This window comes from Thunnus maccoyii, chromosome 2 (genome assembly GCF_910596095.1).
Source record: "Thunnus maccoyii chromosome 2, fThuMac1.1, whole genome shotgun sequence".
Classification (NCBI taxonomy): domain Eukaryota; kingdom Metazoa; phylum Chordata; class Actinopteri; order Scombriformes; family Scombridae; genus Thunnus; species Thunnus maccoyii.
In genome coordinates, this window is record NC_056534.1 from 747,029 (window position 1) to 764,489 (window position 17,461).

Below are 17,461 nucleotides of genomic sequence, written 5' to 3' on the forward strand. Positions count from 1 at the left end.
CAGGTTTGAAGAGTTCCAGGTTGTGTTCATCTTTGATGGTCTGGATGAGTGTCGACTTCCTCTGGACTTCCACAACAATGAGATCCTGACTGATGTTACAGAGTCCACCTCAGTGGATGTGCTGCTGACAAACCTCATCAGGGGGGAACTACTTCCCTCTGCTCACCTCTGGATAACCACACGACCAGCAGCAGCCAATCAGATCCCTCCTGAGTGTGTTGACATGGTGACAGAGGTCAGAGGGTTCACTGACCCACAGAAGGAGGAGTACTTCAGGAAGAGATTCAGAGATGAGGAGCAGGCCAGCACCATCATCTCACACATCAAGACATCAAGAAGCCTCCACATCATGTGCCACATGCCAGTCTTCTGCTGGATCACTGCTACAGTTCTGGAGGATGTGTTAAAAATCAGAGAGGGAGGAGAGCTGCCCAAGACCCTGACTGAGATGTACATCCACTTCCTGGTGGTTCAGTCCAAACTGAAGAATGTCAAGTATGATGGAGGAGCTGAGACAGATCCACACTGGAGTCCAGAGAGCAGGAAGATGATTAAGTCCCTGGGAAAACTGGCTTTTGAGCAGCTGCAGAAAGGCAACCTGATCTTCTATCAATCAGACCTGACAGAGTGTGGCATCAATATCAGAGCAGCCTCAGTGTACTCAGGAGTGTTCACACAGGTCTTTAAAGAGGAGAGAGGGCTGTACCAGGACAAGGTGTTCTGCTTCGTCCATCTGAGTGTTCAGGAGTTTCTGGCTGCTCTTCATGTCGATCTGAGATTCATGAACTCTGGAGTCAATCTGCTGGCAGAAAAACAAACAACATCCTGCTTGTCTGAAGTGTTCAGAGGCAAATCAACATGTTTGTACCAGAGTGCTGTGGACGAGGCCTTGCAGAGTCCAAATGGACACCTGGACTTGTTCCTCCGCTTCCTCCTGGGTCTTTCACTGCAGACCAATCATACTCTCCTCCGAGGTTTGCTGAAAAAGACACGAAGTAGCTCACAGACCAATCAGGAAACAGTCAAGTACATCAAGAAGAAGATCAGTGAAAATCTGTCTGCAGAGAGAAGCATCAATCTGTTCCACTGTCTGAATGAACTGAATGATCATTCTTTAGTGGAGGAGATCCAACAGTACCTGAGATCAGGAAGTCTCTCCACAAATAAACTGTCTCCTGCTCAGTGGTCAGCTCTGGTCTTCATCTTACTGTCATCAGAAAAAGGTCTGGACATGTTTGACCTGAAGAAATACTCTGCTTCAGAGGAGGCTCTTCTGAGGCTGATGCCAGTGGTCAAATCCTCCAACAAAGCTCTGTAAGTACAGTTATTTGTTGATTGATTTATTGAAAAGATATTCAAAGAGATTTTTTCAAGAGAGGAGAAAAATAAATTATTTATTAAGTATTTTTCCAAATGTGTTCTCCAGACTGAGTGACTGCAACCTCTCAGAGAGAAGCTGTGCAGCTCTGTCCTCAGTTCTCAGCTCCCAGTCCTCTAGTTTGAGAGAGCTTGACTTGAGCAACAACAACCTGCAGAATTCAGGACTGAAGCTGCTGTCTGCTGGACTGGAGAGTCCAAACTGTACACTGGAAACTCTCAGGTCAGGATGCATCAACCTGCTTAACTGATCAGCATTTAAACTGTTTATATGATTAGATAAACACCTGGATATTTTCACTACTCAAACTATTTTCAGACCAGTTGTGTGTTTAGACCCCTTGAATAACTTCCTATTAACATATTTTTATTAGTTTTGTTCTGTGTCTGCTGTTGGAACCTGAAATACCAGAGAGGAGTTTTAAGATTCAAAAACTGAGTGAAGAACTGTGTAACTGGCCCAAAGTAAAACACATACAGGCAGTCAGTCAACTGTTTTTGGTAACAGTCAACTGTTTTAATTTCAGAGCAGTATCTGAGCTGGGATGATAGTGATTTTTACTCACAATGGTGATATAACAGTGCATCCCAGCTGTTATGTGTTTAACCACCATTTAATTCTTCTTTTCTTTCAAACAACCTTCTAAAACTGGATGATTACTGAAAGTATATGAAGGAGTCAGAAATGTTTCCTTACTGTTAGTTTTTACTTTTATTTCCACAACGTTCAGTCCCTATATGCCATATTAGTTGGGATTCCTGTCAAGTAGTCAACTGTGAGCATCTGAGACAGTCATTTACTTCTGTGACATGTTGGAGGTTTGATGTTCGTACAAATTGTAGTCAGAGTCTGTCACCTGCAGCTCTTCATCTAAGCAGCTCACTGTGGCTGCTTCTTCTTTTACTGTTCTTTTATTTAGACCTACTCTTATGCAGTGAAGAATTAACAGTCATTAACATCATGTTGACTAAGGTTAGAGGAAGCTGGAACTGCCTTACAGTACAAGCCTTACAGTGGTTGGCCATTTGAATTGAGAAGTAGTAACTGGAAGTATTTACCCTCCTGTTGTCCTTGGGTCAATTTTGACCTGGGGGGACAACAGGTGTCATTATGTGCTGTCATCAAAAAAATTTAAATGGTTTTAAAACAGCATCCTGACTAAACTTTTACATATACCAGTCTGCCATAATCCATCAACATATTTTTCTCTGATCTCAACTATAGTTAAAATGATCCATAATTACTTAGTCAGGATACTGTTTTGAAACCATTTCAATTTTTTTGATGACAGCATATAGTGACACCTGTTGGCCTCGGGTCAATTTTGACACGGGAAAACAACAGGAGTGTTAAGTTTAACTCTAAAGATTAGAGAAACACATTGGTGATGACAGTATAAACTTACTCCACAAACAGTCCTGCAGTGATCTCTGATCATGTGTGTTATTTTGTGTGTCTGCAGACTGTCAGGATGTCTGATAACAGAGGAAGGCTGTGCTTCTCTGGCCTCAGCTCTGAGCTCCAACCCCTCCCATCTGAGAGAGCTGGACTTGAGCTACAATCATCCAGGAGAATCAGGAGAGAAGCTGCTGTCTGCTGGACTGGAGGATCCACACTGGAGACTGGGCACTCTCAGGTATGGACAGACAGGTGGACACTCTCAGGTATGGACAGACAGATGGACACTAAATGAAAAACAGGAAGCTGCAGTGAACTCATCTCAAACACTTCAGACTGCAGCTGATTGTCAGCTGTAACCATCATGCAGGAATGTTCCATCTGTGTGAGAGGAAATAACTTGTCAGTCGTCCAAAGATTGTTGAGGAAAGACAAACAGAAACAGGCGGTTTATCATTTTCATGTTAGTGTAAATCAGTCCAAACAGTCCTGTCATCTGTTCACAATACAAACTGCTGAGGCTGAGAAGTGTCATTGTCCACATGATTTGACTTTGAGACGCTGGTTTTTGATTGGCTGAATGTAGCTCCTGTTGATAGTCGTCATGTGATGTGATTGACAGTTGTGTTGCAGAGGAGCAGCAAAGCACTTCAGTGTGATGAGGATCAGAGCTGCTTTTTCTAGAGTGATGTCATGTCCATGTTTGCATGCTGAAAGAGAACGTGCTGCTCTGACCCCCCTCCTCCTTTCAGGCTGCAGCCTGCTGGAGTCCGATGGTTGACACCAGGTCCTTGGAGGTGTAAGTGTGTTTTTCATTTCATTCATGAAAACAGAGCTCATTCACATCCTACTGAGGATGAAGATGATGTCATCATCAAACAGATGATAGACCAATAACTGCAGCTGTATTGTGTCTCATTCTCTCCATCAGATTTTTGTCAACTCACACTGGATCCAAACACAGTGAACATAAACCTCAAATTGTCTCACAGCAACAGGAAGGTGACATATGAGACAGGGGCAGGGGTTCAGTCATATCCTGATCATCCAGATAGATTTGATGACTGGGCTCAGGTGCTGTGTAGAAATGTTCTGACTGGTCGCTGTTACTGGGAGGTCGAGTGGAGAGGAGGAGTTTATATATCAGTGAGTTACAGAGGAATCAGCAGGAAAGGATACAGTGATGAATGTGCGTTTGGATGGAATGATCAGTCCTGGTGTCTGCTTTGCTCTGATGATGATTACTATGTCCATCACAATAAGAGGGGAACACCCATCCCCTCCCCCTCCTCCTCCTCCTCCTCCTCTGTCTCTAACAGAGTAGCAGTGTATGTGGACTGTCCTGCTGGCACTCTGTCCTTCTACAGAGTCTCCTCTGACACACTGATCCACCTCTACACCTTCAACACCACATTCACTCAGCCTCTGTATGCTGGGTTTAGGGTCTGGTTTGGTGCCTCAGCATCTCTGTGTCATCTGGAGTAGGAAGAGTCTCCTCTGACACACTGATCCACCTCCACACCTTCAGCACCACATTCACTGAAGCTCTCTGCTTGGTTTACAGTCTGGCCTGATTCCTCTGTGTCTCTGTATCCTCTGTAGGAGGAAGAGTCTCCTCCTGTTAGAGAAACTTTCTCACTGCTGACCAGATAGTTCAGTCTGTACAGGATCACACACAGCTGATGGTATTTAGTACCAACGTGATCTCTCACTGCTGTAAATGTAAACATGGTTTCCACATGATTGACAGTTTGTTTGTAAAATGAATCAAATGATAAACTGAGTCCAGTTGTTGTTGTTTTCTGTTGTTAGTGTATTAGAAAGGCTTGAACTGTAATGGGATAATGGGAATGGGATCTTCACAATGTTTAGTTGTAGTTCTTCTAGTAGTTTCATAGTAACTGTTTTACCTGATTCCTTCACTTATTTAGAGATCACATGACAAATGATGGTCAGAACAACAGGCCTCCTATTGGCTGGTTAAATGAACACCTCTAATGGTGAAGGCTGAGGCTCAGCAGCTGGAGTCTGGCTGCTTTTATGCTGCGTTCATATCATATTGGAATTATGCTAATTATGAGATTCTGAACTGTAAATAGAATTCAGGTTAACATTCAAGTGGTAATTATGAATTGGAAAAGCTGAAAGCTCTGATATTTACTGGATATGGTGGATTATTGTCAATAACAGTATTTTTGAGCCTCATTCCACCAACTTTGTAATCATGCAGCCGTCTTGATTTGTTGTGTGACATAAACGCTGGCGAGTTGTAAACATGGGAATCTTTCCCGCCTCTACCATCCATCCCATATGATGTGAACACAGCATTAGAGATGAGAAGTCCAGGAGCTGTTGTGTGTTTCTGACATACAGGAAGTATTTAGTTTTTCTCTGGAGTGTTTATTTAGTTCCTGTGTAGAGAATAAAGTTCATGATGATCAGTAGCTGATGTTAGTTTTCTTCATTTATTTGTGTGTGTGTGCATGTTAATTCATATCTAATTTCATATAGTAGATTGAAGGTATTTGACAGTTTCAGGACTGTTTAAAGTGTCAGTTTAATGTGTTTAGCTCACATTCAGTCTGACAGCTGTTGTTCATTGACTGTTTCTTTCATCAGCACTCAGCTGTCATGTGTTATTAAAGCCAGCAGGTGTCACTGTTTATTCCTTTGGTTCATACTGCAGAGATACGATAATAAATGCTGATGAAGATTAATATAAACGGCGTATGACGTAGCGGTGAGCTACGGCTGTAACGTAATGGTGTCCCTGCTCACCATCCAGATGAGACATGACAAACTGGGCAAACTGGGAAAACCCAAACTGAACCTGGATGTTTTCTGACTGAAACAGACTTTGCTTTTATTGGAAACGTGATGACGTCATTACCGACCAAACTGAGCGCCTGCGCCTGCAAACAGAAGCAAAATATGAAAATGTTTTTGTATGTAAATCTACAATAAACAGGTAGTTGTTCAACAGGTGACATGTAATTGTACATGTACATTAAATATGTTTACTGCTGTTATTGTGGTCTAAATGTAAAACACAAATCCACCATGGTAATACTGCATGTAAATACATGCTAACCCTGCGTTAGGCTGGAGAAATAAACAGCTGATTCTATTGATTAGTTAATTAACTTGAGAGGAAATTATCTCATGTTGCAACTTTGGTGAAATGACGTCTGTCCTGCTGTCAGACTGAAGTTGAGAGTCAGATATATTTTTTAATTTTTAGACGTGTATTCTGCAAACTTGTGTGTGAAACAGGTGACAGTCTGTACAGTGTTTCTTCAGATCTTGTTCTTGTTCTGTGTAGCTTTGACAAAAATAAACTAGTATTTTACAATATGAGTTTGTGTATTAAATCTTTCATGCTAATAAATGTAACATATAATACATATTTGCACACTATTTTATAATGTTTTTAGGTCTTAACTGCTGCTGATGTGTTACAGCTCCCCTGCTGGACAACCTGCAGTCTGCTGACTGAATGAATGAGTGAAATAAAAACAACCAGACAACTTTACTTAGATGAACTTTATACAACAGTAGAGGAAAAACTGAAGCAAATGAGACAAAAATTAACAGGTCATGTCATCAGTTGAGACATTTATAGACAGCAGAACTGAACTCTGATATCGTACTGAACTAGATGTCTTCGAGGATTTTGGTCGTTCCAGTCTTTCTTCTGATTTTGAAGAACTACATTACAGCTGAGTGACATTTCTAACTGTTGTTTGTCTTCAATTCTTGGTTGTTAATGTCGTTTGAAAGCACCAACAGTCACAAATTTAACAAAAATACAGTGAAGTTTGTTTCAGTCAGTACTGTCGGATTCTTGCAGACGGACGTTCGTAACTGAACAGTTGTTGGTTGAATCTCTGGACTGACTTTGACAAACTGAGCAGAGAGAACGTCTCATCCCTCTGCACCGACAGTCCAGGTGCCTCTGAGCAAGGTGTTGTGCTGCAGTGGAGCAGCAGAACGGTTAAAACGGTGTCTACTCATCACCGACAGGACGTTGGCAGGTCCTGCAGGTGAACTCAGGTGACGGTGGCGTTGCCGTCTCAGCGTCGCAGTCGGAGGAAGAAGGCGTGGCGGCACTCTGTGCTGTCCACAGGATAGTATTTATCATAAAAGTCCAGGATGTACTCCTCCGCTTTGAAGCCAAACTTCTGGTACAGCAGCATAGCGGCATTACTGGCTGACACGTGCAGCGTGACGTCTTTCCCCATGCAGGTCTGAAAACACACAGGACGGACGCGTCAGCAGAAAGTCACACGTCTGAATCCTGAAACTTGAATCTGAACAGGAAGCTATTATGATACAATTTCATTTTCAGTCACTCAAACTGTGTCTGTAGAGCAGCTTTCATACAGCTGAATACAATTCACACTGATTTACAGACACTACTGTAGTAATACCACTACTACTACTGATTGACAAGCCAATAAGACAGAACACATGTGCAGTAAACAGTAAAAACAATGAGGGTTAGGGTCACAGCTCTGTGATACTGGAATCACCTGGAGGAGTTTTTTCTGATCGAGCGTATTTTGTGGAGTCACCTGTTAAGATACTGATCACTTAGTTGCCATATTGGTGTTTTTGTGTTCACTAGTCATTCTGCCCTCACAGACCTGGATGAGATGGTAGATCATGAAGGTGCCAATGCCAGCTCTCCTCCACTCAGGATGGACCAGCAGGAAGGAGATGTAGGCCTCGTTGTACTTCACATCTGGCACCATGAAGCCAAAGCCGACCACCACCTTCTTATAGAGGACGACCACGCTGAAGTCTGGGTACTGCAGACACTCTGACAGGTCCACACCTGCAGGACGGAAGGAACACAAAAGCTTTGGCTTTGGCTTTGGAGACACAGATTCATGGAGGGAGGGTTTCATATGTAGGGAAGTCAGAGCTGCGTGTTAGCCGGTGCTACCTGGCCAGAAGCTGTCGTGACACATGGCGTTGACGGAGGGGATGTGGTTTGGTCGGACGTAGCAGTAGTCGATGGGGGCATCAGGTTCAGGGACCCAGTCAGGATCCTTCCTGTGAGGGTAAGCTCTGATCTCTGCCAGCAGCCTCAGCTTCACCGGACGGTTCTCGTAATCTCTCCTGAAACACAAATACAGTTCTACTTCTGTACCACTACTAATACTACAAGTATTACTGCTACTTCTACTGTACTACTACTGTACTACTACTACTGTACTTCTACTACCACTACTACTGTAATAGATAGATACTACTATAAAGATCTGTGTGTCCAGCTGAGATCTGGTGTTTTACCACTGACTGTTGAAACTTGTTCAATGTGCTTTCTGAATGATAGAATCCATCCATCTGGAGTGTTTCAGGAACCTCTTTACCTGATGAAGGGTTTCAGGATGCGGGAGGTATACGGACTTTTGATGCTCTGGTCCAAACTGCCTTCTGCTCCCATTAGCCGATGCCAGAAGGACACAGTTTGATGCTGGATGCCTCTCCTGCTGGAAAGTTTGGTCTGCGCACACAGAAACACACATTTATGTATGAATAATCTTTATAAGTGGGTCCTGTCAAGGTTTCAGATTCCCCAACAAAATGCGAGTAGTCATAAAACTGAAACCAAAGCTGTTAAATATTTACAAAAGACAGTTTGGACAACTGGAACATTCATCTGTTGTTGATCTACATAAACACTGTAGTATATGTTCATTTAGCCGTAAACAGAGGTCAAATTGTATTGACATTATGAGCAACTCTGACCAACTTCAGGCCCAAGGAAGACCTGCATTTGCTCAAAATGTTGCTAAAAAAATTAAAAAATGAGTTGTGATTCCAGCATTTAAAACTTGTATTGCAACGTTTTGTATCAAGTAAACAACTAGTCTGACTTCTGGATCGACCACAGACTTTATGTAAAGATGGACGACGTCTCCACTCCCTACTGCTCAGCAAAGTGAAGCTAAAATATGGCGTTTTCAGGAGCAGCCATCTTGCTTGTGTGACGTCATTTGCAACAAGAGTCTGCGCAGTAGACTCAGCAGAGAGATGATGGCTGCGGGACACGCCCCCTCAACTTGACTGACAGTGATCCCGCCACTGAGAGCTGAGTGAACCCAGGAGCCGTAATGGAGGTAAACCAGCCAAAACCAGCTGGTAACCAGCAGCTACAACTGGGAGTGAAATCACAGATGAAAACGTACATTAGCGTCTTCCATCAGAAACTGCTGCGGTGACTGATGGAGGTTTGAGCGCAGCTGTCATGCCAAACATCGTCTGGTTGCAGCTTCTCCTGTATCAGGGTTTACCTCTTAACTCTTTTAAAATCACTGTAAACTGAGTATCTTTGTGTTTTGGACAAAACGACATTTAAAGATATCATCATGAGCTTTCCTGTCCTGTGATTGGCATTTTTCATTGATCTTTTGCAGACAAAACGACTACTCAGATGAATTTCGGAAGGTACCTGGAAGCGATCAAGGATCCGCAGCTCCTGGCTGTTGGTGCAGTATTTCCCCATGACTCCTCCCATCAGTGCCCCCGCCTCCTGGGCGCAATAAATGCCTCCCACCAGGCTGAGGGTGGCACTGACTGCCCGGTCGATGTCCAGCAGGGGGAGCCCTCTCTGCCTCTTGGCCTGGCGGACGAGCAGCTTCCTGTGGAGGCGTTTGGCCTGCGGGGTGACGGCCAAGGCCAGGGGGCAGGCGTCCAGCCGGCGCAGCAGCATCCTCTCCTCATACAGGCTGAGGGGGGAGTACCGAGGACTCTGGGAGACGCCGCCAGGTCCGTCTGCTTTCTCAGAATGAGTTATTCTCCTCCTCTCGGGCCCTGCAGCACCAACACAACCCCCAGTGGAGAGAGATGGTCCCTCGCCACGCCCCATTGGCTCCTCAAAGTATTCCTCACGCTCGCGGCCTTCATCGTCCTCGCTGTCAGCTTCACGTTTAATGTGTGGAGGAGCTGGGCGGAGCTTCTTGCGAGCAACGAGGTTGGCACTGGGGGGAGGGATGTACTCCATCCCCGGGTCAATCATCCCCTCCGCCTCCATCTCCTCATCATCTGGAGGTCCAAGCAGCAAAGAGGACATGGCATCATTTATATCATGTCAACTCATCTCAAAACTCACAAGCGATTAATTTACTGAAGAGGAATTGGATTTAACTCACCATGGAATAGAGCCTGTGGAGGCATGGCATCCGGGATAAGGTCCGCCTCTGACAGCAGGCTGGGCGTGGCTGAGTGAGAGGCCGGTGTGCCCGGGGCGGAGAAGTCAGGTGAAGGTGATGGCGATGGGCTGGTGAGCGGAGTCCGGTCTGAGGAGCTGAGCGAGGAGAAATCAATGACTTCACCTTTTTCCAGAACGAGGTCCGACCGACGTGCGGCACTCCCACCACGACCTCCACCCAGTTTGACCGGCGTGGAGGAGGCGCTGCGGTCGGTGTAGCCTCCCACCGCCTCCTTCTGAGCCCGCCGGATGTCTTTGGCCTCCTGAGTACGCGAACGCTTCTCCTTCAGCTGCATGGCGTTCTCTACGGGGTTTCGGGCTCCGCGCTTCCTCAGGCCATCCACAGTGATGATTGGGTCCACTGCAGGTTTGGAGGCTGCAGGTAAACAGAATATTCACCAAGATTCATTCATCTGCAGGGGTCACCTGAAACCTTTGTAGTAGGGGTGTCACAATATGTGTATTCGTCCTGAACCGTTTGGTACAGGATGTTTAGTTTGGTATGCTCTGTGACCCAAAGAACTACTGTCAAATTAGTTTAATAATCCATTTACTCCAACGTATGTCCCAAAGAACGAATAAAGAAATCAGATCAGGGTGCTCCTGGTGGACTGCAGGCAGTGGTTACCTTTGGTCTTTGTGGTGGATTTGTCCGCCTCTGGCCGCAGAGTCGGAGGTCGGTTCTGGACCAACTTCCACCAGCCAGGCTCACCAAACTCCTGCGCTCCTGACCGGAAGAAGGTAGGACTGCCCACTGACAGGCAGCCGGCCACCGTACTCCACCATGTCGACGTCTTCTTCCTGCAGAGAGAGAGAGAGTCACTGGTTCAAACAAAACCTCATCAGCTTCTGGACCAAAGACGAGGGGTTCATCCAGACAGAACACACTGAACAAGAGCAGCAGTTTATCTTCTAGGGACCAACGGGGGTCAAAGGTACGAGGAGCCTGTCAGGTAGGCAACAAACCGTATTACAGATGTTTGAGTGGGTTGATTTTAGAGCTGCAATGATTAGTTGATTAATCGATTACTTGCCAGCTTTCAAAGTGAATCGCCAACTAGTTTGACAATTTGCTAATCATTTTGAGTCACTTTTAAGAAAAAAAGTTCAAATTCTCTAATTCCAGCCTCTTAAATGTGAATATCCACCACGATGTCCTCAAGCATTGGTTCTCAATGACTCTTTTTTTTCCTCCTTATTTATTGTGAATCAGTATTTTTCTTCGCCAAAACTAAGAAAGCAGATGCATAACTTGCTTTTTATAAAATAAAATAATTTGTTTACGATTACATCAACTTCAATGATTTGTTCAGCTAAACCATCATCCTGTCTCTTAGATCCCATCCCAACTAGGCTGCTTAAGGAAGTCTTACCCTTAGTTAGCGCTTCTTTACTAGATATGATCAATCTGTCTTTAGTAACAGGCTATGTACCACAGTCCTTTAAAGTAGCTGTAATTAAACCTCTTCTTAAGAAGCCTACTCTTGATTCAGGTGTTTTAGCCAATTATAGACCTATATCTAACCTTCCATTTCTCTCTAAGATCCTTGAGAAAGCAGTCTCTAATCAGTTATGTTACTTTCTACATAACAATAGTTTATTTGAGGATTTTCAGTCAGGATTTAGAGGCATCATAGCACAGAGACAGCACTGGTGAAAGTCACTAATGACCTCCTAACTGCATCAGACAAAGGATTTGTCTCTATACTTGTCCTGTTAGATCTTAGTGCCGCATTCAACACAATTGACCATCAAATCCTATTGAAGAGACTAGAACATATAATTGGCATTAAAGGAACTGCATTAAGCTGGTTTAGGTCCTATTTAGACTAATTTCAGTTTCTACATGTTAATGATAAATCCTCCATGACGCATCGCATTTGTTACTTCTTATTGCAATTCCTTATTATCAGGCTACTCTAACAAGTCTCTAAAGACTCTCCAGCTGGTCCAGAATGCAGCTGCACGTGTACTGACAAAAACTAGAATATTTCTCCCATTTTAACGTTTTCAAACACATCACAGTATGTATAAAAGTGACCTTGTTCCCAACAGGAAGTTCCAGTGTCGGCCAATGAAAGCGCAGATGTCCTCCTTCCACCTGAAGTAGCCCTGTCGTCCCGTCCCCTCCAGAGACAGATTGTACATGGCCAACATCACCACCTGAGACAGCAAGTTTTTAAAAACACATAATATTATTGTCGGCATAATGACTATAAGGTTAAAAACAATGTTTTTAATACTTGTTTTTATTTTTTGTGTGGATGCAGAACAGACAGAGACAAAACAGCATCAACAGAAGAAAAAGCACAGTAACAGTTCATAAAGTTCTTAGAAGACATAAAAAAAGAAACATTTTTAAAAGTCTGGATGATTATAACATCCAGTATATATCACCCTTCTCCCTCTGAAGTGGAAGGGCAAATGTGACTTTTTCCATTGATCAAATTGATTATATTGATTAGAAGGCAGTGAAGGGAGGGTTCCTCTGCAGCCACCATTTTGTAATTGTCTTATTAACTGCAGCTGTGAAACTCTGTGTCAGACTTTTGGGAATATTTCCCGGGCACAAAAAAGAATTTCTGAAACTAAATGACCCACTTCTTTCCAAAAAGGCTGAAAATATGAACACGACCAAAAAAATATATGCATGGTCTATCAAAACCGACCCGTTTCCCTCCAGCAGGAGGCTGAGACCCAGTTAATTTGGATTTCTCTTTAAAGGTAGCAAAGATCAGGTTCATCCTGCAGAAATGTCTCCAATGACTCAGTTGATGTTTTCAGCTTTTATATTTTGTTTAAAACGTTTGCAGTGAGTATGTTCTATAAAGTGGGAGCCCTGTTTTGTTTTTCCCTTGACTAATTATTATTCCCCTCTTCATTTATTTATTATTTGTTTGTTTTTTATTCATTTAATGAATAATTTTACAGAATTCAAAACATTTTCAAAATGTAATTCTCAACTTTATATGTTTTTATCTTATTTTCATTTCCAATCTTCTTGGTTGGTCTTTCAGTCTGTTGGTGTGTTTGTGTCTTGAGGGTCTTGGTTAATAGAAAAATAATAACAATTTTATAATAATTATTAATGTATTTGTGTTGTTGCTGATTGATATTCAATAAAAACCTTTGATAGACAGAAACAATGAATCAGTGTGTGGTTGTTGTGCGTACCTGCTGCCAGGTGAGTCTCATCCTCTCAAAGCTCTCCTTGCCGTCCTCGGAGCAGTCGCAGCAAACGAACTTGAAGAAGTTGTCTCCTTTCAGGTAGCTCGGCTGCTCGCCGCGGAGCTGAGCTGAACACACACACACACACAATAAATAATACACATGGAACCGATATATTCAATAATTTTATATTTTAGTTTCATTCACTTAACGTCTGACCAGGGATGTGATTCATTCATTCCTATTTGGAGATGAACCTGATCAATATTCAATATTTCTTCCTTTAGTATCGATGGACTGTGAGCAGGCTTGTTGGAAAAACATGATACCACATAGTCAAGACTGTGCAGGGTTTTCCTTACTTGTAAAACTTTGTATTACTGGCCGCCGCCTTTGTTGAAAATTCTGTCATGTGATGTTGACAGAACTCACCTGTGTGCAACGCAGCACCTGCTAGCATTACCTCGTAGTTCATCTTCAAAAAATGCAGCGACTGAAAGCATTTTCTGATTTAATAACTAAATAATTACCTTTGCGAGATGATGTGTAGTTTATTGTGAACTTTCTAAGCCGTCACTCAGAGACTAACGTTAGCGGAGCAGCGATCAGCAGTAACAAACGAGAACAGCCGACCAACACACACTGCAGCATTAAACAACTCTAACCAACTCTGAGGTGAAGAAAATAACTCTGAACAGTCTGTTTGACCTCAGAAACCTGTGGCTGCTCAGCGTGTTGGACAACAGGCTGCTCTCCACTGCTGGAGACATGATGTTAATAACACAGTGGAGCAGAGAGGCTGCTCTCCACTGCTGGAGACATGATGTTAATAACACAGCAGAGCAGAGAGGCTGCTCTCTACTGCTGGAGACATGATGTTAATAACACAGTGGAGCAGAGAGGCTGCTCTCCACTGCTGGAGACATGATGTTAATAACACAGTGGAGCATCCCTCCTCCTCCTCCTCCTCAGTCTGTTATTCTCATACAGGCAGGAGACTGTAAGATGCTTCACATTAATTAATTCATTAATTCATTCAGTTAACTTTTTAAAATAAAAAGCTGTGGCCCACGTTTCTTATCTGCCAGTTCTGTTTCATATTGTATTTCACTGGACTGAGGACACCAGCGAATGGTTTAACACACACAATACTGGAGCAAGAGACTGGAAATAAGCCTCCTTTCTATTAATTCAACTGAAAATTGATTCTGAATCAAATCGGCACTCAAGTATTGTGATAGTATCGAACTGGGAGATCAGCATATCCTCCCAGGCCTACAAAATAAACACCATCATCTGTCACAGTCTTTATTTTTCATCTTTTTGTCCATCTTGGTATAAAATTGTTATTTTAATGGACACTTGTTTGTCAAATTATTATTTATTTTTTGACACTGTAAAGGTCGTGACTGTGTAGGACACACAGTCTTTAACACCTCAAAACATCCAGAGAAACTCTGCTGCGTTCTGTTTTCGTCCCAATAGAAGACGATATTTTTCTTAAATAACCAGTCAGTCACTGACAATAACAACACAAATAATATTAATAGAGTGACGGTGATTCTGACCTGCAGGGATCCACTTGTGGCAGCGGTCGCAGTAGAAGGACATGTCCTCGCAGGCCCAGCCCCCGTCGGCCTCATCGCCCACGTCGCTGGTCAGCGAGTCTCCGCTCTGGTCATGTGACAGATCCACCGAGCCCTGGTCCTCCGACTCCACGATCAGCAGCGTCTCTCCCTCCACCTCGCCCTCCTCCAGACCCTCTGAGGCCGACGTACAGGCCGCCTCGTCCTCGCCGCCGCCCAGCTGCTCGCCGCTGCTGTCCATTTCTGAGCTCGTCACTGTCACTCACCTGTACAGGTACACAGCTGGTCAGTCGGCGATACAGAGCGCTCTCTGCTTCCACATGTCTTTATCGAGGCCTGGAAGTCACTGTGTGTATGTAAAGCCTGTTTATAACTGAATCATGTTCCGCTTAGCTGAATATAATTTTCCACTCTGGTCTGACTCAGTCACATCTGAACACTCACCTGGGGGGGTCAGTAACAGTAAAGGTCAGCAGAGGTCATGCAGCAACAGAAGACCTGCTGATTCTACACTATTAACACTACAGATCAGTATCACTGCTCTTTAAAGCTGCAGTAACTGATGTGTGTGTCCGTCTGTGAGTGACCAGGTGTGTCAGGCGGTGTGTTACCTGGTTCAGTGGCGAGTGCTGTCCTGTGGGCGGAGCGTCGTCTCTCCTCCTCCAGCTGTATGGTCAGCGTCCTCTGCTCCTCCAGCAGCCTCAGGTTCTCCTTCTTCCTCTCCAGCCGCTCCAGATCTCTGACGACGCCCTCGTGGAGACGCTGGAGGACACGAACCGAAGTTCAGACTCTGAACAACGACCAGTTTCTACAGCTGACCTGGAGCTGATTCACCTGAAGGTTTGTAATACCTTCGTCATTACATCACTACCGGCCAAAAGTACTTACAAGCTCCTTTTCTATAAAAAAAGAAAACACTGTACTTGAGTTCCATTTATAACCTTTATTAAATAAAATTTCAACTTATTTTTAAAGACTTTTATCAATCAATCAATCAATCAATTAATCGTTTTTAAATCCATAAGAAAAAAAGTCCAGCTTCTTAATGTGAATATTTTCTGGTTTCTTTAGTCTCTCTGACAGTAAACTGATGATCTTTGTGGACAAAACAAGATTTTGAGAACTTCATCTTTGGGAAACACTGATCAACACGTTTCATTGGACATTTTATGGTCCAAACATCTAATTGATTAATTGAGGAGATAATCGATAATGAGAATAATCAGTTGCAGCTCTACAGACTCTACACCAGGTTGCAGGTTTTCATCCAGCAGCTGCTGTTAGCTGGTAGCTCAGTGAGCGTGTTGAAGCCGCAGTTTGTCCGTTAAACACCGAACACCGGCAGGTTTAAACGGTACAACAGCCCGTCAAGTTCCTGTGACCCCGCTACCCCGACCTGCTAACTGTTAGCTAACTGTTAACCTTGCTGCTGGACCGGCTCGGTCCGGTCCGAGTTACCTGTCGGTCCCAGGTCTGTTTGAGGTGAACGCCGGACACGATACTCAGAGTCAGAACCACAGACACTCCCAGAACAACTTTAGAGGCTGCAGACATCCCGCTAGATCCAGCTGCACGTTAGCCAGAAGCTAACTAGCTCCGCTGCTCAGCATGGATGTATTACAAGAGCAGCTCTTCTTCGTCTTCTTTTCCTCTTCTTCTTCTTCAGGAGGTTTAACATCCAAACTGTTTCCTCAGCGCCTCCTCTGGTAGAGACCTGCAACTACACCACGATGCTACAGCGGCGGAAGAAGTACTCCGATACTTTACTGCAGTAAAAGTACATAAGTATTATGAGCTTGATGTAGTTAAAGTATTGCAGTAAAAGTAGTGGTTTGGTCCCTCTGACTGATATATTATTATATATGACATCATTAGATTATTAATAGTGAAGCATCAGTGTTAGAGCAGCATGTTACTGTTGTAGCTGCTGGAGGTGGAGCTAGTTTACACTACTTTATATACAGTTAGCTAGTTTAGTCCAGTGGTTCCCAACCTAGGGGTGGGGCCCCTCCAAAGGGTCAGCAGATAAATCTGAGGGGTGGTGAGATGATTAATGGGAGAGGAAAGAAGAAAAAACAAAGTTCTGATACACAAATCTGTTTTCAGTTTTTGGACTTTTTCTCTAATCTTTGATTTTTGCTGAAATATTGGATCATTTGAACATTTATTGAAATGAAAGCATGTGAGAAGTTTAGAGGGAAAAATCACTATTTGGTGGAGCTGTTAACAACTCATAGACATGTGAAATGTGACCCCGACTACACACTGCTTTTTGTAAGACGTCAAAAGACAAAAAGGTTGGAAACCACTGGTTTCATCTTTAACAATGTGTTGTATTTTAAAAGCTTGTTATATTATCCATTGTGTCAAATCTTCATCTGATTTTTTCTTTTAACTTTTATTACAGAAATAATATTTTTTTTTGTAACAAAATAACATTACAGTCATCTGACTCTTGTTAACTCAAGAGAAATAACAGATGTCATCTGATGCAACGCTCCCAAACAAACATCTACAGTCCTGTTAGAGGACAGAGAAAGAGCTGTATTTATTTATTTATTTATTTGTTTGTTTGTTTGTTTGTTTGTTTATTTATTTGAAGGAGCGAGATGTGAGATGGAAGTGAGGAGACTGAAATGATAGTTTTAGAAACACTTCTGTGATGGAAATATGTTGTTAAACAATTAATTAAATTAAACAATAAAACACTAA

At 43.3% G+C, this 17,461-nt stretch overlaps 3 protein-coding genes and 1 long non-coding RNA gene across 4 annotated transcripts in view; 1 reads left to right on the forward strand and 3 right to left on the reverse strand.

Annotated features, from left to right (window-relative positions):
* LOC121912524 (NACHT, LRR and PYD domains-containing protein 12-like) overlaps positions 1 to 17,461 on the forward strand; it is a 203,536-nt gene that overhangs the window by 19,479 nt on the left and 166,596 nt on the right. Inside the window, exons 5-6 of the mRNA XM_042434681.1 lie at positions 1,427 to 1,600; positions 2,841 to 3,014. Coding sequence (XP_042290615.1) covers positions 1,427 to 1,600; positions 2,841 to 3,014 — 348 coding nt within the window. The remainder of the gene's footprint in view (positions 1 to 1,426; positions 1,601 to 2,840; positions 3,015 to 17,461) is intronic.
* Positions 3,394 to 5,158, reverse strand: LOC121906738. The gene is made up of 3 exons (XR_006098730.1): positions 5,148 to 5,158; positions 4,489 to 4,490; positions 3,394 to 3,566 (listed from the first exon to the last, which is right to left on the reverse strand). It is a non-coding gene; the product is annotated as an uncharacterized LOC121906738 (long non-coding RNA).
* Positions 6,305 to 14,990, reverse strand: kat14 (lysine acetyltransferase 14). Its single transcript, XM_042425604.1, has 10 exons — positions 14,732 to 14,990; positions 13,170 to 13,291; positions 12,037 to 12,158; positions 10,624 to 10,796; positions 9,937 to 10,371; positions 9,237 to 9,829; positions 8,155 to 8,288; positions 7,725 to 7,900; positions 7,423 to 7,613; positions 6,305 to 7,023 (listed from the first exon to the last, which is right to left on the reverse strand). The coding sequence occupies exons 1-10, from the start codon at positions 14,988 to 14,990 to the stop codon at positions 6,850 to 6,852; spliced, it is 2,379 nt and encodes a 792-aa protein (XP_042281538.1). The 3' UTR covers positions 6,305 to 6,849.
* LOC121906725 (protein PET117 homolog, mitochondrial) lies at positions 14,925 to 16,434 on the reverse strand. Its single transcript, XM_042425758.1, has 3 exons — positions 16,208 to 16,434; positions 15,361 to 15,511; positions 14,925 to 15,015 (listed from the first exon to the last, which is right to left on the reverse strand). The coding sequence occupies exons 1-3, from the start codon at positions 16,301 to 16,303 to the stop codon at positions 15,008 to 15,010; spliced, it is 255 nt and encodes an 84-aa protein (XP_042281692.1). The 5' UTR covers positions 16,304 to 16,434; the 3' UTR covers positions 14,925 to 15,007.